This window comes from Schistocerca gregaria, chromosome 3 (assembly GCF_023897955.1).
Source record: "Schistocerca gregaria isolate iqSchGreg1 chromosome 3, iqSchGreg1.2, whole genome shotgun sequence".
Lineage (NCBI taxonomy): Eukaryota > Metazoa > Arthropoda > Insecta > Orthoptera > Acrididae > Schistocerca > Schistocerca gregaria.
Window position 1 is genome coordinate 472,725,202 of NC_064922.1, and position 25,784 is coordinate 472,750,985.

Consider the following 25,784-nt stretch of genomic DNA (forward strand, 5'->3'; position numbering starts at 1 on the left):
AAGTGCAAAACATTTATGAGCAATGTTTGAGAAGCAAGAGGAATTCTTCTTACATGTTACCTTGTAGTGGGTTAAACAATAATTCATATATTATGTGCTTTGGCATTGAGAAACAGAGGCCTGAAGTACATATTTTTGGAACAGTCAGTGTAGTTGCCAAATTTGGTGCAATATGTATTACCTATTCTTGCATACAATAATAATAATAATAAAATTGTGCCTAGATATTTATCAAAGTCCAGCAAAGCTGTCATCGGAAAAATGTATAGCCATTTACAGAAAAAACTAGTGGGATGGAATCTACTCAAGGGAGAAACATGTTCAGTGACCTATAGTCAAGTCAGTGTAAGACATTCCCTGACGTTGCTGTGGGCCGGGCATGGCAGCTTTGCCTTCAGCAATCATGTAACAGATTTTGTAAATGTCTCTATGGCAACACCTTAGTGTATTTACAGCTCTGATGGCTACTGTTTTCACTTGCAGCCATCTGATCTTTGCAGTTGAATGCTGCAACAGCACTGACTGCTGTCAGGGATCTTCTTATGCCAACTCAACTATAGAAGAAGACTGCATCTAATGTTACATGAAATTTAGAGAAGAAGGAAAAAAGGAGAAGTAAAAATAATAAAAAAAGTCTTTCACTTTCATCAGGTGAAAAAAACCTTACCCTTGCCCTTACAGCACTTATTGTTAAAGCTTAATTAACTTGCCCTAATTTTACTTTGTTTTAGTCTATAATCACAATTTTTGATTTTGCCTACTGGCTACCAGTTTCAGTATACATTACCAACCTCAGACCATGCTATGATTTAAAAAAAAGACAATACATAGTTAAAATAATAATGTAAGCAACATTTACACAATATTTTCACTCTATATTAGCATACATATGGTATTAAGTGCAGCCTAAAAATACACAAGTAGCCCCTCACTCCTGGCACACAGTTATCATGCTCATTTCCCAAATAGCTACATCACAGACTAAAAGTAAATGTCAATGCTGAGCTTTAAATAGATGCAAATTGTGACAAGTAGTGATAAGTGCATCCCCTGCGTACAGAGTTTCTTGGATTTTCTTCTTAAGAAACTGTAAAAACATTTGAAGGATAAAAATAGCATCAAATATGAAACAACATGATAAAACAAAGAATAAATGTATGTTGGTAGGTGGCAGTTGAATCTTTTGTAGTCAGTGCCACAAAAATGTTCACACTACTCCTGGACTCATATGAAGAAGAGTTAGGATTACAATTATACCTAAACTAAAATGCTCTGAACAATGTCATTGAAATTCCACTAAGGACACTAGACATTAATCTGTTGAATTGTGCAGCTTAGCAACACTGAACAGAAATTCCAATAAAACCGGAAGCAAATACACAATGGAATCTTACATAGAGGTCAAGATTAATTAACACTGGAATCTCAAATGGAAAAATGACAATATAAACTTGCCAAATCATCTGATAAAATGTCACTGACTCCCCTTGGATACTTTCACATAGGGGGATTAAATAACCATTTGTGAAAAATTGAAGGTTAGTATTCATTGAAGTTACATTAAAAATCATAGGCATCTCCTTAAAATTACGAAATACATATATATAAAAAAGAATGGTGCATCATTTCACTGTCTCACAGAAACACTCACAACACAAACTAAATAAAATTCTCACAAACTCTACAACAACGTGTTCATGTAACAAACATCGCTAAGATATATGAATTTCACAGGAAACAATGACAAAACAAATGTCTACTCAAATTACTTAGTAAACATAAAGTTTCAGCTTACAGGCACAATCCTAACTTTTGTGTTGAGGCATAAAACAAGAGGCTTAAGAAATGAGGCAATGGAGTGCTCATCTGGCACAATTATCCAAAAGAAATTTAAAACTGACAGTAGTGAACATGTGTAGGAGGTGGGCTTTATTGTCCATTGTAAAAAGAGCACGTGTTACAAAACCTTGACTAGTGTCCCAAAGTCATTGCCAGCCAACTAGCAATGCACAAGAATAAAAGTGCTGTATACAATTCAAAACATGACTGCTCACGGAACAAGAAGCAGTGTGTGGCAAGCAACTGTTAGAAGATGTTTAAAGGCACATGCCAACTAGGATGACATGAGCAATAAGGCTGTGACAGGTCCACAATCCATTATGACTATGACTTTTGAAAAGGTGGAGATCAGTAAGACATAGATTCTGCAAGAGTGGTGGGGGAGGGGACTGGAAGCATAGGGACTGAAAGGTGCAGAAGAGAGGAGAGTAAGGCATGGCATTGCAAGAAGTGTGAGAAACTTAAAGACTATCTCACTGAAAAAGAGTTTAACAGTGTTGCAGAATACTTATGCCATTAAATTAGTATATATTGTTACTCATTATCAGTAATGTAAACATGTAAGCTAAAGGTGTAGAAAAACAAGTGATAAGAAATGTTAACACTTTGACATGTCCTATATTACACGTACATTTACTGTACACAATGTAATCTTACAGGATCAAATAAAATTCAATTCAATTCAATTCATTTCAATTCAAAAGGTGGGAGACAGGAGTGACAGTGCATCATTGCATGGCCGTCCTATCACAAAGACAAAAGCTGTGTACTAGGGCAGGTGGCGAATGATCCCTCATGTTTTGGATAGGTAACGTGCCAGGTGAAGGAGTTAGAATGTACTTTGACAATATTATGGAAAAACTTGATTTTTTCACCCAAAACAATGTTACAACCCAAGCTATATCTTATCAGATACAAACAAGATGGCATCAAGGAAACAGTGTAGTGACACAGTGCTCGTTTCAAAAAGTCAAAAGTTTAACAGTTCATTGTGTAAAAAGTGCAAAAAACGTGTTATCAAAGGCATCTTGTGTACAAACTGCAATTTCTGGATACATGAAAAATGTGCGGAAGTGACACTACAATTCATAAAGAATGACATTTCAGCTTTCCCTTCTTTGCTTAGTACTAGCTTTCCATCTGAGCTCCTAATATTCATCATCCTGTCTCAATTCTCTTGGTTATATTGAAGACATTTGAGAACATTGTTAGCAAAATCCAAAATGTTACTGCAAAATGTGCCATTGACCTAGAGAACTGGTTTGATTTTGAGCAAGGGAGAAGCATGACAGATGCAATAAATAGTATTGTTGAACAAATAAGCAAATATTTAGACAAGAGCAGTAAGGTTACAGAAATTTTTTGTGACCTTGCAAAGGCTTTTAGTTCTATAAACAGTACCTTGCTCACTTGCAAACTTAATGAGACTGGGGTTGAGGGCAGTGGCTTACAGTGGCTTCTACTTATGGAATAGAAAACACAGAGTGCTGAATGGAGCAAATTAATATTCCTGTTGAGCATTCCATGTGGCTTTATACTAGTTCAAGTTTCATTTCTGTTCTATGTGAATGAGTTACATCAATATAACCTCCCTGTGAGTTTGTTTGCAAACAATCCTTGTGTTATACAAAAAACAAAACATAGGGAAAAAACCCTGAAACACTGTTCAATATTCTCAGCAGCTTAGAAACTGGTTTCAGCTTAATAGTTGAATCTGGAACTATCTCAAACTTATGTGTTGAATTTTAGAACCAAACAGTAAAAATGTACACACACAGCACAGAGTACCTAACAAACAAACTCAGCAGCTTCATGCAAATGCAAGTATCATCAACTGCAACTGACATAGACATATGAAATATTACTATGCACTTTTTAACTGTTATTAGGTACAGTATTATTTTTCAGGAAGTTCTGCCACATCGAGTGCATACCAAAGATACAGAATGTAATGAAGATGGCGTTGAAGTATGGAATATGCAGCAGACTCTGTCACAATAAGGACAACAAGAGCACAAATGTTAGGAAGAAGAGTGAGTCTATGCTGATCTGGAAATGGTGCTGACGACTGCTGACCAGGTGCACACTGCACTGGTTATATTGCAGACTATCAGGAGGTGGGGCTGTACTAAGTGAGGTTTACACCTCAATAGGACAGGGAGAGGGAGGTTTATGGAGCTAATTATTGAGGGTGTAGAAGGTAGGCGTGGAGACACATATGGTAAAATATTTGTTGGCATTGTTAATAGGACTAGCCTTCTTTTGGGATAAAGCATGACAGCAGGCTCCCCTCCCTTGTAAGTGTTTCAACCAGTTCAGAGATTTCTTCATCAGGTGCTCAGAAGATTGACTGTTCCACATGAGAGTGAACAAACACTATGAAAATTTGCTTGGAATTATCTATTATTCATCAAAATGTGCAGTCCATTAAAAATAAAGTACACCTGCTTGAAGATGAACTTCAGTCTTTGAACAGTGTGGTGGTATGCATTACAGAGCATTCGTTGCTGCTGTAGGATGACATTAAAGGCAAGGGAATGACGTCTTTATATCACAGGTGGCACTTTGTTCAAATCTAGTGATGATCTGATCACAATTAGTAAGAACAAACATTTTGAACTGGCAGCCATTGAAAAAAAGCTACATGTTGTGAGAATTTAATTATTGCCACACGCCTAACGGTAACGTGGGCATTTTCTGTCACAAATTAGCCAAAGTCCTGGAAAGAGTCTCAACCCTCTAAACTGACATAATAATATGTGGAAATGTGAAGACACTCCAAGGGATTGGGTGAGGTGCTGGAGGAGGGGGGGGGGGGGGGGGGGGGGGGATATTTACCACGAAGGAATTATTTGAATGGTGCAAAAATCAGATGATTTACTGAAGAGAAAGAGATTCACACATTGAGCAAGTCAATCATGTTCTGGTTCACCTCTGGCCCTTATGTAAGCAGGTATTTAGCTTGTCACTGATTGATAACAGTTGTTTGATGTCCTCCTTAGGGAAATCATGCCAAATTCTGTCCAGTTGGTGCGTTGAATCGTCAAAATCCCAAGCTCCCAAGCCCACTGGAGGACCCTATCCATAGTGTTCCAAACTTTCTCAGTTGTGGAGAGATTGTGCTACCTTGTTGGCCAAGACAGGGTTTGGCAAGCATGAAGATAAGCAGTAGAAACTCTCACTGTGTGCAGGAGGGCATTATCTTGCTGAAATATAAGCTCAAGGTAGCTTGCCATGAAGGGCAACACAACGGGGTGTAGTATATCATCGACATAGCGCTGTGCTCTAAGGGTGCCACAGATGACAACCAAAAGGATCCTGCCATGAAATTAAATAACACCCCAGACCGTCACTCCCGATCATCTGGTCGTATGGCGGGCAACAGTCAGTTTAGTATCCCACTTCTGTCCGTGGCATTTCCAGACATGTCTTCACTGTTCATTGGGGCTAATTTCAAAGCACAACTCATCACTGAAGAAAATGTACTCCTTTCAAAGACATTCCAGCCCGCCATTTGGCCCAACAGCCAGAAGTGGTGGCCCGAGATGACATTTATTTTTGTTGCAGGACCTATTTGTCATCTGCGGTACCCTTCGGCGGTGGTATGTCGATGATATTTCTGTGTTTCATTTTTTTGCCCTTCATGGTAAGCCATCCTGGGCTCTCATTTCAGCAAGATAATTCTTGCCTGGACACAGTGAGAGTTTCTAATGCTTGTCTTCATGCTTGCCAAACCTTACTTTGGTCAGCAAGGTTTCTGGACTTCTCCCCACCGGAAAACATTTGGAACATTATGGGCTGGCCCTCTGCCCAGCTCAGGATTATGACGATCTAACACATCAGTTGGTCGTAATTTGGCACGATATCCCTCAGGAGGACATCAAACATCTCTATCAATCAAACCCAAGCCAAATAACTTCTTGTATAAGGGCCAGAAGTGACCAATGTGTTATTGACTTGCTCAACATGTGAAGTTTTTTCTCCTGAATAAATAATCCTATTTTTCTGAAATTTTAGCTATTTGTTTGTCCTCAAATGTACATCACATCTATTGATTCTGACCAATTCAGATAATTTCTTTGTGATGTGTCATTTCTTCGTCATCATCTTCTTTTCTTCCTCTTTGCGAGTACTGGAGTTGAAGGTGAAATTACTAAAAATTTTCTAAATATTTTAAATATAATTTATGTATTTTGAGCACTTTTGACAAGGCTTAAATGGTAAACACTGCTATTAGGATATCAAAAAATGTAGCTTCAGTCTTAGACTACATACTTATAGATATTATCAGGGAATATAGTAAGTAATTTTTGCCTTTTTGACCATTACTCTCAGATAATAAAGCTATAGATGGACTTGGTAAAGACCATAGAACTGTAAATCTTCAAAAGGATTTTCTCAGAATGTACAAGGTGTGAAACTTTGCTTCCGCTGTTTGCAGATAGGTGGCAACAATGCTAAGTAGTAGTCGAAAGAAACAGATCACAAACATCAGGCAGTTAGCTTGGATCTTGGTCAATATAATCTCAGTCAAACACTAGTCAATTTGTGTCTGCATCATAAAGTTGTCTTGATTGAAAATGTCAGTTTACGAGCCTAATTCTCATCATTTGTGGGTGGTGTAACTGTTTTGTTTAAATATGAAGAAAACAGCGGCTGAGTCTCATTGAATGCTCTCAAGTGCATATGGTAAGGACACTATTGTGAAAGAACACGTCGTGAGTGGTTTCATCGCTTCAAGATCAGTGATTTTAACGTCATACACTGGCATAGTAGTGGAAGATGCAGAATTGGAGACATTGCTGAGTGAAGATCACGTCAAACTCAAGAAGAATTGGCACAATTAGTGGGAGTGACACAGCAACACATTTCAAAACATCTCAAGGCAATGGGCATGATTCAGAAAGAAGGATCTTGGGTCCTGTGCGAGCTAAAACCAAGAAACGTTGAACATCGTTTGTGCATTTCTGAATAGTTGTTTCAGAAGCAGAAAGGAAGGGATTTCTGCATCACATTGTGACTGGGGATGAAAAATGGGTTCATTACAATAATCCCAAACACCAAAAATCATGGGGATATCTCAGCCATGGTTCCACATTGATGGCCAAACCAAATATTCACGGCTCCAAGATCATGCTGTGCATTTGGTGGGACCAGCTCGGCGCCGTGTACTATGAGGCATTAAAACCAAGCGAAACAGTCACAGGTGCTCATTATCAAACAGAATTAATGCATTTGGGCAGATTATTAAAAGACAAACGGCCGCAATACAGCGAGAGGCACGATAAAGTGATTTTGCAGCATGACAACACTCGACCCCACACTGGGAAAGAGGTCAAAACGTATAAGAAAATGTTAAAATGCACAGACAGCATACGATCCCCATTAATAAGCATAATAAATGAGTCCTTCAGTCAGGCATTTTTCCAGAGTTTCTATGCATGCACCAGATGTGCACTTACTAAAGAACGTTAATGCACAAAGTAATTGAAAACTATTGGCCCATTTCACTATCATCTACTTTCTTAAAAATATTCAAATCTGTTATACAGGATTGACTAATGAGTTACATGAACTAATACTTCAACTACTTTGGTTTCCCTTTAGATCTTCACAAGGATGACTGTATTTTAGGCATATTCTTAGACTTTCGTTGAGTTTTTTTACACTGTAGATCAGAAAGTACTACTTAACAAGCTAGAAGCACTAGGTGAAAGAGGAATAGCAAACATGTTTTTCCAGTCTTACAAGCAAAACAGAATGCAAACGACTTAGACAGTTCAAAAGTCTGCTAATTATAAGTTTTTAGTACAACAGTTGTCAGACAAAAGACACACAAACAAAGGTGTTCCTCAGGTTAGTGTGTTGGGTCCACTACTGTTCATAATATAAACAGATGACTTTCCAGATAGCGTAAGACATGGAGAAATAGTTCTTGTCACTTTAATATAAACAGATGATTTCCAGACAGTGTAAAGTATGGACAAAAAGTTCTTGTCACTGGTGACAGCAACATCATAGTCACTGACATAACACCAGAGCTTGTGTTACAGAAAGCAAATGAAACCATCAAGAATGTTTATGGTTGGGCAGTGTGTAATAAATCTGCATTGAACATAAAAAAGACAAACAATATGCACCTCACCAGACATTGAAAACAATTCAGTCACAATAGGTGTAGATAATAAAACTATTGATTGTGTAACAAGCACAAGGTTTTTAGAAATCTATATTGATTATCAATTAAAGTGGAATGAGTGCACAAAGATACTGTCAAAAATAATGTCATCTTAAGGTTTTATCATCAGTATGTGACAGAACATGTCTCATGCTGACATAATATTCCTACTATGTTCAAGTATTTGCTACTGGGATTCTTTTCTAGAATTATTTACAAAATTGGGCAGTCTTATTGCACCAAGTGAGCACATCTACCAATCTGTGGTGCATATCAAGGATAACACTGCTAAATATTCCACTAATAGCTCTTTATACAATCATTGAACAGGGGCCAGCAATGGACTTACATTAATTGAGGAGGAGGGGGGACTCAAAACAGTATTTTCTATCATCAAATAAAATTATATCTGTCCAAGGAAATGAAAGACATTACTAAAATACATCTGTTCAAAATGGCAGCAAAATCATTCTTCATAACCGTTACATACTGCACAATGAAAGATTACTTGGAGGATTCAGAGTAGTGCGTAATAACAAAAGGATAAAGGATGAACTACAAAGCCCTGTTACATTTCAATATGTGACTGTGATTTACTGCTTTTGCAAGGAATACGTGTCAGGATCTAAACTGCATGGTAGTAATGTTTTGTACAGGTGGGAAATTCTAGGCAGAGATGGAGTAATCCATTGTTATTGTTGTGGTCTTCAGTCCTGAGGCTGGTTTGAGGCAGCTCTCCATGCTACTCTATCCTGTGCAAGCTTCTTCATCTCCAAGTACCTACTGAAACCTACATCCTTCTGAATCTGCTTAGTGTATTCATCTCTTGGTCTCACTCACCGATTTTTACCCTCCATGCTGCCTTCCAATACTAAATTGGTGATCCCTTGATGCCCCATAACATGTCCTACCATCCGATCCCTTCTTCTAGTCAAGTTGTGCCACAAATTTCTCTTCTCCCCAATCCTATTCAATATCTCCTCATCAGTTATATGATCTACCCACCTAGTCTTCAGCATAATCTTCAGTAATCCATAGAAGCCATATTTCTGGTGAGTGGTATGAGTGTTAATCCTCATCACCTGCTGTGATGTGGGGAATGAATGTATTAAACTGATGTCATGGTATTTGCTGATGTTAGCTGGAGTACAGCCCCTCTTGCAGTTCCACATATAACTGGCAGGTGAAGAAGAAAGATTAACGGGTAAGACTAAAACTCAGTAGTAGTTCCAGTCCACTACTGCAAACAGTGACCAAATTATTTAAGGGCATTGTGAGTATTCTGAACACCCAATGACATGGTGTGTGCACTTGCACATACTACATATGCAAGTACAAGCATTAATCAAACTACCGTAAAACTGAAGCACTTCACAACACCTATACTCAAACTGTTGACTGCAGCTGGACTTCGATTGTGTACTCTCCAAGCTTCTTACTCTCCATCAACTTCAATACTCCATGAGCTGTTGCCATTTTAACAAGAAAAATACTACTTCGCAGTTGCTTATGGAGTTCAGTGTACCAACAAAGTCTCTAAACAACTGATGTTGTTGTTGTTGTTGTTTTTGTTGTCTTCAGTCCTGAGACTGGTTTGATGCAGCTCTCCATGCTACTCTATCCTGTGCAAGCTTATTCATCTCCCAGTACCTACTGTAACCTACATCCTTCTGAATTTGCTTAGTGTATTCATCTCTTGGTCTCCCTCTAAGATTTTTACCTGCCACTCTGCCCTCCAATACTAAATTGGTGATGCCTTGATGCCTCAACACATGTTTGCTTCTAGTCAAGTTGTGCCACAAACGTCTCTTCTCCCCAATCCTATTCAATACTTCCTCATTAGTTATGTGATCTACCCATCAAATCTTCAGCATTCTTCTGTAGCACCACATTTCGAAAGCTTCTATTCTCTTCTTGTCCCAACTATTTATCGTCCATGTTTCACTTCCATACATGGCTACACTCCATACAAATACTTTCAGAAATGACTTCCTCACACTTAAATCTATACTCGATGTAAACAAATTTCTCTTCTTCAGAAATGCTTCCCTTGCCATTGCCAGTCTACATTTTATATCATCTCTACTTCGACCATCATCAGCTATTTTGATCCCCAAATAGCAAAACTCCTTTACTACTTTAAGTGTCTCATTTCCTAATCTAATTCCCTCAGCATCACCCAATTTAATTTGACTACATCCCATTATCCTCGTATTGCTTTTGTTGATGTTCGTCTTATATCCTCCTTTCAAGACACTATCCATACCGTTCAACTGCTCTTCCAAGTCCTTTGCTGTCTCTGACATAATTACAATGTCATCGGCGAACCTCAAAGTTTTTATTTCTTCTCCATGGATTATAATACCTACTCCAAATTTTTCTTTTGTTTCCTTCACTCCAAATTTTTCTTTTGTTTCCTTCACTGGTTGCTCAATATAGAGATTGAATAACATCGGGGAGAGGCTACAACCCTGACTCACTCCCTTCCCAACCACTGCTTCCCTTTCATACCCCTCAACTCTTATAACTGCCATCTGGTTTCTGTAAAAATTGTAAATAGCCTTTCACTCCCTGTATTTTACCCCTGCCACCTTCAGAATTTGAAAGAGAGTATTCCAGTCAGCAATGTCAAAATCTTTCTCTAAGTCTACAAATGCTAGGAATGTTGGTTTGCCTTTCCTAAATCTAGCTTCTAAGATAAGCCACAGGGTCAGTATTGCCTCCCATGTTCCAATATTTCTAAGGAATTCAAACTGATCTTCCCCAAGGTCGGCTTCTACTAGTTTTTCCATTCGTCTGTAAAGAATTCGCGTTAGTATTTTGCAGCTGTGACTTATTAAACTGATAGTTCGGTAATTTTCACATCTGTTAAGACCTGCTTTCTTTGGGATTGGAATCATTATATTGTTCTTGAAGTCTGAGGGAATTTTGCCTGTCTAATACATCTTGCTCGCCAGATGGTAGAGTTTTGTCAGGGGTGGCTCTCCCAAGGCTGTCAGTTGTTCTAATGGAATGCTGTCTACTCCTGAAGCTTTGTTTCGACTCAGGTCTTTCAGTGCTCTGTCAAACTCTTCATGCAGTATCTTATCTCCCATTTCATCTTCATCTACATCCTCTTCCATTTCCATAATATTGTCCTGAAGTACATCGCCCTTGTATAGACCCTCTATATACTCCTTCCACCTTTCTGCTTTCCCTTCTTTGCTTAGAACTGGGTTTCTATCTGCACTCTTGATATTAATACAAGTGGTCCTCTTTTCTCCAAAGGTCTCTTTCATTTTCCTGTAGGCAGTATCTATCTTACCCCTAGTGATATGCGCCTCTACATCCTTACATTTGTCCTTTAGCCATGCCTGCTTAGCCATTCCTGTCGATATCATTTTTGAGACGCATGTATTCCTTTTTGCCTGCTTCATTTACTGCATTTTTATATTTTCTCCTTTCATCAATTAAATTCAATATTTCTTCTGTTAACAAAGGATTTCTACTAGTCCTCATCTTTTTACCTACTTGATCCTCTGCTGCCTTCACCACTTCATCCCTCAAAGCTACCCATTCTTCCTCAACTGTATTTCTTTCCCCTATTCCCGTCAATTGTTCCCTTATGCTCTCCATGAAACACTGTACAACCTCTGGTTTAGTCAGTTTATCCAGGTCTCATCTCCTTAAACTCCCACCTTTTTGCAGTTTCTTCAGTTTTAATCTACCATTCATAACGAATAGATTGTGGCCAGAGTCGACATCTGCCCCTGGAAATGTCTTACAATTTAAAACCTGGTTCCTAAATCTCTGTCTTACCATTGTATAATCTATTTGATACCTTATAGTATCTCCAGGCTTCTTCCATGTATACAATCTTCTTTTATGATTCTTGTACCAAGTGTTAGCTATGATTATACTAGGCAGCTTCCTCTTTTGTTTCTTACTCCCAATCCATATTCACCTACTGTGTTTCCTTCTCTCCTTTTCCTACTGATGAATTCCAGTCACCCAAGATTATTAAATTTTCACCTCCCTTCACTATCTGAATTATTTCTTTTATTTCATCATACATTTCTTCAATTTCTTCGTCTTCTGCTGAGCTAGTTGACATATAAACTTGTACTATTGTGGTAGGCATGGGCTTCATATCTATCTTGGCCACAATAATGCTTTCACTATGCTGTTTGTAGTAGCTTACCCGCATTTCTATTTTCCTATTCATTATGAAACCTACTCCTACATCACCCCTATTTGATTTTGTATTTATAACCCTGTAGTCACCTGACCAGACGTCAGGTTCCTCCTGCCACCGAACTTCACTAATTCCCACAATATCTAACTTTAACCTATTCATTTCCCTTTTTAAATTTTCTAACCTACCTGCCCAATTAAGGGATCTGACATTCCACGCTTCGATCCGTAGAACGCCAGTTTTCTTTCTCCTGATAACGACATCCTCTTGAGTAGTCCCCGTCCGGAGATCCGAATGGGGAACTATTTTACTTCCGGAATGTTCTACCCAAGAAGACACCATCATCATTTAACCATTCAGTAAAGCTGCATGCCCTTGGGAAAAATTATGGCTGTAGTTTCCCCTTGCTTTCAGCCGTTCGCAGTACCAGCACAGCAAGGCCGTTTTGGTTAGTGTTACAAGGCCAGATCAGTCAATCATCCAGACTGTTGCCCCTGCAGCTACTGAAAAGGCTGCTGCCCCTCTTCAGTAACCACACATTTGTCTGACCTCTCAACTGATACCCCTCCTTTGTGGTTGGACCTACAGTATGGCTATCTTTATTGCTGAGGCACGCAAAGCTCCCTACCAATGGCAAGGCCCATGGTTCATGGTATTGACTTGTAAAAGAGTTAGTTCTGTACATTTTATAATTACAAACATATTCTTTAACAGACAATATTATTAAAATTAAATACATTAAGAGGATATCAATAGCAGAAAACACCAGTACCGTATCAGATTAATATGATAACAACCATTAATTATGATAAAAATCGACCACTCACTGTATAGAGGAAGCAGCAATTGATATACACACACACACACACACACACACACACACACACACACACACACACACACAGAGAGAGAGAGAGAGAGAGAGAGAGAGAGAGAGAGAGAGAGAGAGTCCTTCAACATTTACCAACTTTTCCACTGTTCAGAACAATCCATTCCAGTATTGCAGCAGTCTCAGGAGAACCAGAAGAACTTAGGGCTCTCTCTCTCTCTCTCTCTCTCTCTCTCTATGTGTGTGTGTTAAGAGAAAGGAAGGCGTTTGACAAAAATGTTTTGCCTTTCAGACAGTACAATATGAGGAATATAACAACAGTAATAAATTATTTACGGTGCACGAAACAAAAACATCCCAGGACAATGAGGTAAAATTCAAATTTTACTGTATTTACAGCTTACCTAGTAAGTTTGTCCACAAATTAATCTGAGAAGTAATCAAAGTATCTGGAACACCACGTAGCTTGGCATACATTGATAACATTTCTTGACCAGTCAAATGTTCATCAAGTGCATCAAATTGCGGGCAATAGCCAATGTGTGACAAATACTAGAAAAAAATATTGAACATTGAAAAAAATTCTGCAATTTGAGGAAATGTTGAAAAGAGCAAACAAAGTAAAATTACCTTCTGTTTATTTTCTGTGAGTTTGTACTCAAAAATTGAAACTTCTCCTGAAGTGGGTATAATATCCCCCGTCAACATTTGAAATGTTGTTGTTTTACCAGCACCATTAGTTCCAAGCAAGCCAAAACATTCTCCCTCTCTGACACCAAAACTAATTCCTTTAACAGCTGGAAAACTGTGGTATTTCTTCACCAAATTGTAGACCAACAATGCATCATTCTTTACAATTCCTGGAATGAAATAAGATAATTTTAGACTTCATTTGCAGAAATACAAAAAGTGTAGGACAAGTAACTGATAGATATTCATTAATTTAACACTTCTTTTAAAAGAATGGATAACACAGCATCATATTTCAGTCCTGAAAAACCATCCAAAGAATTTCCAATTTTGCTATTATAATACCCATCAGACTCATGAAGAAACAGACACAGGGTACGATGTAGATTTTTAGATATGATTGAGAAATGCATAAAAGTAATTGTTGTTGTTTTTGTTGTTGTCTTCATTCGAGAGACTGGTTTGCTGCACCTCTCTATTCTATTCTATCCTGTTCAAGCTTATTTATCTCCGTGTAAATATTGCAACCCACATCCTTCTGTATCTGTTTAGTGTTTTCATGCCTTGGTCTCCCTATTTGACTTTTATCCTCTGCAGTTCCCTCCAATACTAAATTCATGATACCTTTATACCTCAGATTGCGTCCTACCAACCAAACCTTTCTTCTAGTCAAGCTGTGGCACAAATTCCTCTTCTCCCCAATTCTATTCAGTACCACCTCATTAGTTACGTGACCTACCCATCTAATCTTCAGCATTCTTCTGCAGCACCACATTCTGAAAGCTTCTATTCTCTTCTTGTCTAAGCTAGTTATCATCCATGTTTCACTTCCATGCATGGCTACACCCCATCATACAAACACTTTCAGAAGAGAGACTTCCTGACACTTAATCTATACTCGATGTTAACAAATTTTTCTTCTTCAAAAACACTTTCCTTGCCATAGCCAATCTACATTTTATACCCTCTGTACTTCAACCATCAACGGTTATTCTGCTTCCCAAATGACAAAACTCATCTACTACTTCAAGTGTACCATTTCCTAATCTAATTCCCTCAGCATCGCCATATTTAATTCGACTACATTCCATTATCCTCATTTAACTCTTGTTCATGTTCAGCTTATATCCTCCTTTCAAGACACTGTCCATTCTGTTCAACTGCTCTACCAGGTCCTTCGCTGTCTCTGACAAAATTACAATGTCATCGGCAAACTGCAAAGTTTTTATTTCTTCTCCATGGATTTTAATTCCTACTACAATTTTTTCTTTTATTTCCTTTACTGCTTGCTCAATATACAGGTTGAATAACAACAGAGATACGCTACAGCCCTATCTCACTCCCTTCTCGGTCACTGCTTCCCTTTCTTGCTCCTTGACTCTTATAACGACCATCTGACTTCTGTACAAATTGTAAACAGCCTTTTGCTCCACATACTTTACCCCTGCCACCTTCGGATTTTGAAAAAGAGTATTCAAGTAAACAATGTCAGAAGCTTTGTCTAAGTCTACAAATGTTGTAAATATTGGTTTGCCTTTCCTTAACCTCTCTCTTAAGATAATTCGTAGGGTCACTATTGCCTTGCACGTTCCGACATTTCTACAGAATCCAAACTGATCTTCCCTGAGGTTGGCTACTACTAGATTTACCATTCATCTCTAAAGAATTTGGGTTAGTATTTTGCAGCTGTGACTTATTAAACTGATAGCTTGGTACTTTTCACACCTATCACACCTAACTGCTTTGTTTGGGGGTTGCAATTCGTCCTGAAGTCTGAGACTATTTTGCCTGTCTCATACATCTTGCTCACCAAATGGTAAGAGTTTTGTATGAGCTGGCTCTCCCAAAGGCTATCAGTAGTTCTAATGGAATGTTCTCTGCTCCCGGGGCCTTGTTTCCACTTAGGTCTTCCAGTGCTCTGTCAAATTCTTCACACAGTATCGTATCTCCCATCTCATCTTCAACAACATAATTTTCCATTTCAATAATATTGCCCTCAAGTACATCACCCTTGTATAGACCCTCTATATACTCCTTCCACCTTTCTGCTTTCCTCTCTTTGCTTAGAACTGGTTTTCCATCTGAGCTCTTGATATTCATACAAATGGTTCCCCTTCATCCAAAGGTCTCTATGGTTTTCCTGTAGGCAGTATCAATGTTAACCCTAGTGATACATGCCTCTACATCCTTACATTTGGTCTCTAGCCATTCTTGCTTAGCCATTTTGCACTTCCTTGCAGTCTCATTTCTCGTTTTGAGGAGACGTTTGTATTCCTTTCCGCCTGCTTCATTTACTGCATTTTTATATTTTCTCCTCTCATCGATTAAATTCAATATCTCTTCTGTTCCCAAAAATTTCTACTAGCCCTCTTCTTTTTACCTGCTTGATACTCTGCTGCCTTCACTATTTCATCTTTCAAAGCTACCTATTCTTCTCCTACCATCTTTCCCCCATTCTTGTCAATCATAGTAAAACTCTGTACAACCTCTGGTTCTCTCAGCTTATCCAGGTCCCGTCTCCTTAAATTACTACCTGTTTGCTGTTTCTTCAGTTTTAATCTACAGTCCACAACCAATAAAGTGTCGTCAGAGTCCACATCTGCCCCTGGAAATGTCTTACAAATTAAAACCTGGTACCTAAATCTCTGTCTTAACATGATATAATCTATCTGAAACTTTCCAGTGTCTGAAGACCTCTTCCACATATTCAACCTTCTTTCACGATTCTTAAACCTAGTGTTAGATATGATTGGCTTCCTCTTTCATTCCTTACCCCATTCCATATTCACCTACTACTTTTCCTTCTTTGTTTTGCTACTATTGAATTCCAGTCCCCAATGACCATTAAATTTTCATTTCCCTTACCTATTCGCATAATTTCTTTTTTCTCATCATACATTTCTTCAATATTTTCATCATCTGTGGAGATAGTTGGAATATAAACTTGTACTACTGTGGTAGGCATGGGCTTCGTGTCTATCTTGACTACAGTAAAGCGTTCACTATGTTGTTTGTAGTAGCGCACTCCTATTTTTTTTATTCATTGTTAAACCTACTCTTGCATTATCGCTATCTGATTTTGTATTTATAACCCTGTATTCAGCTTACCAGAAGTCTTGTTTCTCCTGCCACAGAACTTCACTAATTCCCACTATATCTAGCTTTAACCTATACATTTCCGTTTTTAAATTTTCTAACCTACCTGACCGATTAAGGGATCTGACATTCCACGCTCCGATCTGTAGAACGCCAGTTTTCTTTCTCCTGATAACAATGTCCTCCTGAGTAGTCCCCACCCAAAGATCCGAATGGGGGACTGTTTTACCACTGGAATATTTTACCCAAGAGGACGCCATCATCATTTCACCATACAGTAAGCTGCATGCCCTCGAGAAAAATTACGGGTGTAGTTTCCCCTTGCTTTCAGCCATTGCAGTACCAGCACAGCAAGGCTGTTTTGGTTAATGTCATAAGGCCAGAACAGTCAATCATCCAGATTGCTGCGCCTGCAACTACTGAAAAGGCTGCTGCCCCTCTTCAGACACCACACATTTGTCTGGCTTCTCAACAGATACCCCTCCATTGTGGTTGCACCTAAGGTATCGCCAAGGCATGCAAGCCTCCCCACCAATGGCAAGGTTCATGGTTCATGGGAGGAGTCCTTAATTAGTGTTGTGAAAAAGAAAGACTGTGCATAGATATTAGCCATGGAATAGTTGAGGAAAATTCTTGAACAGAATTTCAAATAACTATCATGTTCAAATTTAGTGTTGGTTTCAGCATTGTAATTGTGGCATCCGCAAGACAAAAACAATAAAACTGAAAATTATTTAAAGAAATATTATTATCTTCTTTGAAGTTTAAACATTTTTATGTGAAAGAATATTACTCAGTCTTTGATCTCATTCCATTCTAATGAAACACATACTGAAACAACAACGATTATCTTCACCAAAGTGTCATGATTCTCTCTCTCTCTCTCTCTCTCTCTCTCTCTCTCTCTCTCTCTCTCTCTCTCTCTCTCTGTGTGTGTGTGTGTGTGTGTGTGTGTGTGTGTGTGTGTGTGTGTGTGTGTAGATAAACATGACATTACCTTACCTAGTTCTCTTTCCTGCAGCAATGTTTTAAGTGGATTGCCGCAAATATTACCACGAAGAATAAATTCTTATACATAGGACATTATAACTTAGTGCACTCATGGGGATAATGAATATAACGGAGTAACATAAAAAGAACAGTTTTTTACCTTTTATGTACGACATTATGAATTAGCTCTGTTCCACAACATAACAGTGATCTGTTCCTGTGCCTATGCCCCTGACCTACCTCCCGTAAAAAAATGAGCTGTATAGCATAATGGCGTATTTCGAGGGATATGCTCTGAATTCTATACCAGAAGAAATGAAGAAGAAGTCAGGGGCAGATCAACAGTACATAAAAACAGGTGAGGAACACAATTCCCAGCAGCGATGCATAAAAAATGCCTATCTGCCTGATGACCTTCAAAAGTATGTCTTTGGTGATTAATTAAATTAATGTTCAGAAAAAATAGTATGTCTAGGAGCTCAGGTGTTACATAATCAAGGTCCTAGAATCATTTTGCAATGATTCTGCACAAGGGACTCAAAGGAACAGGTGAGGTGAGGAACAGTCCGGAGAGGGACTGGATGTACAATGTATGTGGTTAATAGAACCATTTACAGTTCCTAACATATCACACATGATGCACTGTAGTGTGTTATCCCAATATAATAATTTGATAGGTCTTAACAATGCTTTGAACAAATGTAATAGTATCTGGATTATGATTATGGTGATGTGATGGTTTCAAATCTGTTATCAACATATTTATCAGCACCCTTCCTGACTATTAACATATGAATCTACACAAAGCCATGCCTTTGAGCAATCTTACTGGATTGCACCTCCCATTGTGGGACATGAATACAGTAAAATCTTTTTACTGGAAGACACAAACTTAGCGAAGATCATGTAAACATATGGACAGTAAATGACAAAGCATTTTCACCACAAAATATATTTACAGTGATTAAAAAGACATTCACAAATTGTTTCAAGAACAAGGATCACTGTCAGATGATGTAACCCATTTATTAGCAAGAATAAGAGCTTTTAACATGTATTAAGTTCTGGCACAAGTGTGTAACTTTCATCAGATTGTTTGTTTCAAGTCCATTTGCATGAGAACATATTGTGTAGATACATCAAATGTGTTTTAAACAGGCATTGTTTATTATAACCATGAAATCTTAATATGTTTACATCGGTGTTGTCTTAAGTCATAACACTGATCTGATTGATCTCCCCATGCTAGTCTATCCTGAAAAAGCCTTTTCATCTCTGCATTGCTATTGCAATCTAGATTCATTTGAACCTGCTCACCATATTTAAACCTTAATTTTCCTCTACAATTTTACAATTAATGTAAAATATTAAAACAAGCTCATGCAAAAGTGAACAAAGAGACTGTTAAGATGTTTTCTCCAAAATAAAGGCAAAGCTGGAAAATCTCCCACATAGCAACATGATCAACTATGATGAAACCAACATGTCAGATGATCCAGGCAAGCAGCAGATAACTATGAAACAAGGGAGTAAGCATGCTAAAAAAGTGATGGACTCATCAAAATCTAGTGTCATAATAATGATGGCAGCTAGTGCTGATGGTAAACTGCTTCCTTCATACGTCCTTTACAAATCAGAGCATTTGTGGGACACGTGGCAAGAATGTGCACCACAAGGAAACCGTCTCAATAGGAACAAAAGTGGTTGGTTTGACCTGCCAGTATTTTGAAGACTGGTTCTTTACAATTGCTTTCCCTATTTGAAGAGGCAAAATGGGCCAAAAGTCATGATTGTAAACAACTTATCCAGTCACGTGTCTTTACGTGTTATTGAAGAGTGTGAGCGGAACAATATTTCATTCATTCTCCTTCCCCCCAACGGCACACACCTTCTCCAACCACTCGATGTAAGCTTCTCCAGGCCAATGGAAGCAGTGTGGCGAACTGTATTAACTGATTGGAAGAAACACACTCATGGGACCATTTCCAAGGATGCCTTCCCATCTCTTCTAAATCAGACACTGACTAAGATTTCAGCAAACTCCAAGGAAAACATAAAGGGTGGATTTCGCACCACGGGCCTAATCCTTTTTGATCCAGATCATGTCTTACGAAAATTGCCTGATAATGAGGAAAGCCAGCAAAGCAATGCAGACCCATGGTCTTCCACTTTTGAAGAAATGCCCAAAGAAATTCGTTATCCTCCAAATAAGCTTGGTAGCTGCCGCCACCATCGCAAACTAGACATTCAACCTGGAAAATCAATCACTGGCTGAGATTTTCAAGGAAACAAAAACAGTGACAGTGCTTCTAGCAGTAGTGAAAGTGAAAACGACATCATCCAATGAAGTTTCACTGCTGAAAGAAGAGGCTTTTCTTGTTGCAGAGTACAAATATAAACATGGAAACAAGGAGCAAACAAAGCAGTATGTTGCAGTGGCCACAAATGTTGGTGCTATGGAAGTAAGTATGAAATTCTTGCGCCCACACGAGAACAGTAAAAAAATATTTGCATTTCCTAATGTCCCCGATGAAGAGACAATACAAAAATTGCAAATTTCAAGAATACTTCCCACATCAGTTAAGAAGAGAAGAATGTTCATTTTTCAAGAAGATGTGCTTTAGACCCAAAGACAATTGTTTATTTAAAGTGTCTGCGACTTAATTTAGAATGATGAGTGAGATAAATTATTTTGACCTTTTAGTGAAATTACCTTGTTTGTTTCAGTTTGTTTTTAATATTTCAGTTAAGAATTGTAAAAAATTTTATTTAAATTCTTGCAAAATATAAACTTATCTGTAATATATAAAATTCTTTATATCATCCCATATCACTTATTCGTAACAAAGGGCCACCTTAAAATGTGTAAATCGCCACCAAAATCAAATAAAGAGCATCTAGAATTTTTTTTTTTTTAAAGGCAGTAACTGTGCGAATTTGCCCTCTATATACTGTAACTTTGGACAGAGATTTAAAAAACACATGTGTCCAAAATCAACCCAATCCATGGGGTGACTTCGGACACTTACTTTAACTGCCTCAGATAAATATACCTACACAAACACTTTCTGGTTCTGGGATATTTTATTCATTACACATATACCATACAACTTCCATAACAATCAATTTAATCTAACAATATATACGAAACTTACAATCAAAACAACGACAAAACCGTACAAAATCACCCCGTTTGGCGGTACTTCTCTAATTTTACTATATGTGTCATCTATCTTTACCCTACTCATGGATGCTTCTACAGCACTGCATTTGTCCTCTAGTCATATCTTCTTAGCCATTTTGCAATTTCTGTCAAGCCTTCTTCATTTGCTGCATTACAGAATTTATAAAAAGGTAAGGCCTCCTTTGAAATCGTAGCAGTGGAGCACCCAATGACTAGACCGAACACAGAAGTGACATACAATTTTTTTGCAGACCAGTTACATTTCTGTATGTAGCATCAGAATCTACACATCCATTTTTGGAGGCTCCAAGGAGAAAAATATTACCAACTTTTAGTTTTCATCATCAGACCTACATTCCCGTTAGCATAAGAAGAGACCCAATAATTAACTGCATTATTGCCAACTTTCAGCTGTGTAATGCTAACAGCTGCAGACAAAAATGATAATCATCTACACAGATGCCACAACAATGATTCGTTGTCATAGAGACATTTACAAAGTCACCTTATATGATTGGCTGAGATAGACATGCAAAGCTGCTGTAAACCAACTCACTGTTACTGCCAGGGATCTGCTGTTAGGTACAAAACACAATCATCTCTGGTCTGTATAACCAACAATTTGGACAGAAAGCATTATGTTTCTGGCATGTCCTATCTTCAATGTCACCCTGACATTATCTACCATGATAAAGATGGTATTTGACTGCTGTCCTGGGTAGCACGTTCTCCAGATGTCTCACCCACTGAAAACATCTGTTCATGGGATGCCAAGAGACTGGCACCCCACCACTCATTAGCCACTAATGATTTATACACTCTAGTTTAAGCAGCATGTAATGACATACCAGTACTTGTCATCCAAGCTCAGTTTGAATCAGTGCACACCCTGGTCAGACTATTTACTGTTGCCAGGAATGGTAGCTTTGCGTACTAAATTTCACACTTTGTACACCAACAAAAAATCTACCTCATTCAAGTAAACTGTAAAGAACCAGTCCCCAGCCCTTCCACGACATGCATGATCTTGGATGCCTCTGTGCCTGTTTATGCAACAAATCCTGATGCAATAATTTTAACTAAAATTAAATCATCAGTGTGGTGTGCCTGTACATGCCACCAAAACTTAGCAAGCAAATTTCACTGCCCCATGGGGGTTATATGGTGGGGTAGCCCTCATTCCCCATGTAACTCCGGCACACACTCACTCAGTACTGTGGGGGTTGTATGGTATGTCAGTCCTCCAATCCCCATCCATGAAGAAGGTTTGGAACTGCAAGGGTCTGGTTTGCAGATATGGGTGTCCAAAGTGTGCATCACACCAATGGACTTCCATACTTATTCCACCCCCACCCCCACCCCCACCCCCTTGCCTTATTGCTCATAGGCCATAGCTGACCCAGACACAAGACCTTTCTCATACATCTTCCTGAATCACCTACTCCCGTAGTCACAAGCATCACCCAACGCCTCAAAGGCAGGGCTACCTGGGGAAGCAGTCAAGTCTCTCTCTCTCTCTCTCTCTCTCTCTCTCTCTCTCTCTCTCTCTCTCTCTCTGTGTGTGTGTGTGTGTGTGTGTGTGTGTGTGTGTGTGTGTGTGTGTGTGTGTGTTTGTCCCTCTTCTCCCCTACTTCATTCATTTTTTTCCTCTCCCCTACTTCCCTCCTTTTCCTCTCCCCTACTTCCCTCCTTTTCCTCTCCCCTACTTCCCTCCTTTTCCTCTCCCCTACTTCCCTCCTTTTCCTCTCCCCTACTTCCCTCCTTTTCCTCTCCCCTACTTCTCTCCTTCACCCCCCCCCCCCCCCCCCCAATCCTCCTTAGTCTAGTCTCTCGACTGCACCTAGCTGCTCTACCCTGTCTCCAGCATATTCTTGCATGATCTCACAAGCAGCAGTTTACTAGCCCCCAGCCCTACCCTGCTTTCCCTCCCACTCCCCAACTTCACCCTCCTCCTTCCCCCACAACCCAGATTGTTTTTCTCATCAGGCACAGCTCTTGCAGTCTGGCCTTAGTGGTCACAGACAGTGGTCATGATGTTCTGTATTTTAATGACTACTTCACAGCCAGTGCCATCTGCATCCTTCTTATCAACACCAATTTTTCTCAGTTGTGCAGGTTGGAACTCTCGCTTTTGACTGAAACTTCAAATGTTTAGCAGTCTCTTTGTCTGCAGCTCAATAGCTCCTCTATATGGTGAGTAGGAATCTATCCTTTTCACAGTACTGTCAACTTTCCAATGATGAAGAAGCAAAACATTTTGTCAGAAAACTCTTAAAAATTAGTAAAGGCAATCACCCAATTGATTGTGTAACTGACTGAATTGAACTTATGAATGATTTATGTAACATTATCAGGAGCCCAAATAAATTAACAGATGAAGTTTTCCCACACTTTGTTTAAAATTACTTAAGTTGGTTATTTGAAACAATCATTTTAGCAGTACAAAACGAAGTACTTGATGATATTAAGTCAAAAATTTGAAACAAGAAATACTCATGAACAGTTAACAAAGAATATAATAAAAGCGAAGGTAGTATCAAGGGGGGAAAAAAGAAAACAGCAGCAGCATTTGTTCTAAGGATTCCGCTCATATATGCAGAATTCCAAGTTTGATTCAGAAGACTGCAATTTCCATTGTTAACAGCATTTAGTATCACTATAAGTAACGCACAAAAACAAACGTTAAGATGATGTGATATTAATCTGAAACAAACATGCTTTTCTCACAGTCAGTTATATGCAGCTTGCTCTAGGGACCAGAAACCCAAAGAATTTATTCATCTAGTCACCAAATAACAAGATGACAAGATGACAAATGTAGTTCATTAAGCAAGTATTATGATTAAGTTAGTTATGTATGAAATACTAGTTAAAACAAGGCAAAGTTAGCTTTCACTAAATTAAACACAGCTACATTGAGAATATAATGAATTATTACAGCTATATAATTTCTTTATTTAAAGATGATTCTTTTGATTTTCATTTCAGATGCTACCCTTGGGACCCCTGCTGTGTATTATAGTGGTTATGGGGTGGGAGCTGTTGTGTTTCTGGAAATGTGAGTGTTTGAAGTAGTCAGTATCACATTGTGGTGGGCACCCAGACATCTATCTCTTTCGCATCAATGCATATTTTAAGGAAAAAGTTTGAGATTTATCTATATTTAGCTATGGACATTTTTAAATGTCAATGAATGTTTTCAAATGTTTTAAAATATTTTCTAATGTTGTAGGTTTTAGAATGTTCCACATAGTTTCTGAATTTTTGTTGTTGATGTTCTTGAATGTTTTGAAACATTTTCGATGGTCTATAAAGAAGTGACAAGCACAGTACTTTATTTCAAACTAGACAATGTAAAGTTCAAGTTGGAATATCAACAATTATGGAAAAGATAGATTGCTACTCACCATAATGATGACATGTTGCATTGTAGACAGACAGAAGGAAAAGTCTGTTACACATTAAGTTTTCAGTCAAAGCCTTTGTCAGAAAATGGAAACATGTCAGCATTCACATAAGCAAGCACACTTCAGGCATACATGACAACTATCTCAGGCTGCTCTGGTCAGTTTGAGGCAAATGTGTCAAATGGGACAAACAATACATACAGGAGCGGGAAAGAGGGAGGGATTGCACGACATGGGTGGGAGAAGGGGAAACAGTGCTGCCTGGCACAGCGTTCAGAGACTAGAGGGGGCACACAAGGCTGTGTTGGAAGAGGCTGTCTGAGAGGGAGAGAAGGGCACAAAGGAAGCGAAAAATGAGAGGAGCAGAGAAGGGGAAAAAATCAGTGGTTGCATTGGCATAGAGCAGTACACAATAATGGTGAGATATGAGTTGGGAGAAGATGATAGGACAGAGGGAGCAGAAACTGTCAGGTGGAAGGTGTTGAAATAACAGGTTACCATAGGTTGAGACCAAGATGATTTCTGGAGTGGAGAATGTGTTTGAAAGATAACTCCCATCTGCACAGTTCAGAAAAACTGGTGGTGGAGGGGAGAATCCAGATGACCCAGGTTGTGAAGCAGCCAATGAAATTAAGCATGTTATGTTTAGCTGCATGTTGTGCAATGGGGTTGTCCACTTTGCTCTTGACCACAGTTTGGCAGTTGCCATTTGTCCCAGTGGACAGCTGGTTGGTAGTCACTCCAATCATTGCAAAGCTTCTTATATTGGTTTGACAACCAACTAGCTATTCATGAGGATGAATAGTCACCACCAAACTGTGGCCAAGAACAAAGTGGACCACCCTGTTGAATAACATGCAGCTGAACATAACATGCTTGATTTCTACAGCTGCTTCACAGCCCGGGCCATCCAAATTTTCCCCTCCACCACCAACTTTTTCAAGCTGCCCACATGGGAGTTATCCTTACATCCCAGCCACAACCTGTGGTAACCTATTGTCCCCAAACCTCCACCTAATAATTTCTGCTCCCTTTTATCCTCTTCCCTCCCTCCCTCACAGCCTCCCATTGCTGTATCTGGCTGCCTTGTCCCCCACCTCTACAACCGGCACACTCCATCAGGGAGCACCATTTCCTCTCCTCCCACCCATACCCTGTTATACCTCCACATTCCACACTCCAGATTGTTGCTCCTGTTCAACACGTTTCTGTTTAAGTCCATCCTGGACAGCCAGAAAAGAATGGAATGGAAGTTTATTGTCTTGTAACAGACAATTTCAAGCAATTGACTATTTACAGGAGACTCGTCACAACACAAAAACTAGTTTACAATTTTCCTTACAATATCAGTAATATAATATATGTTACTGAATAATTGATTAAATACTTAATTGATT

General features: G+C 38.8%; 1 protein-coding gene across 1 annotated transcript in view; it reads right to left on the minus strand.

The window, feature by feature from the left end:
- LOC126354493 (phospholipid-transporting ATPase ABCA1-like) overlaps window positions 1–25,784 on the minus strand; it is a 419,374-nt gene that overhangs the window by 25,087 nt on the left and 368,503 nt on the right. The window contains exons 22-23 of the mRNA XM_050004220.1: window positions 13,651–13,880; window positions 13,425–13,572 (exon numbers count right to left, since the gene is read on the minus strand). Coding sequence (XP_049860177.1) covers window positions 13,425–13,572; window positions 13,651–13,880 — 378 coding nt within the window. The remainder of the gene's footprint in view (window positions 1–13,424; window positions 13,573–13,650; window positions 13,881–25,784) is intronic.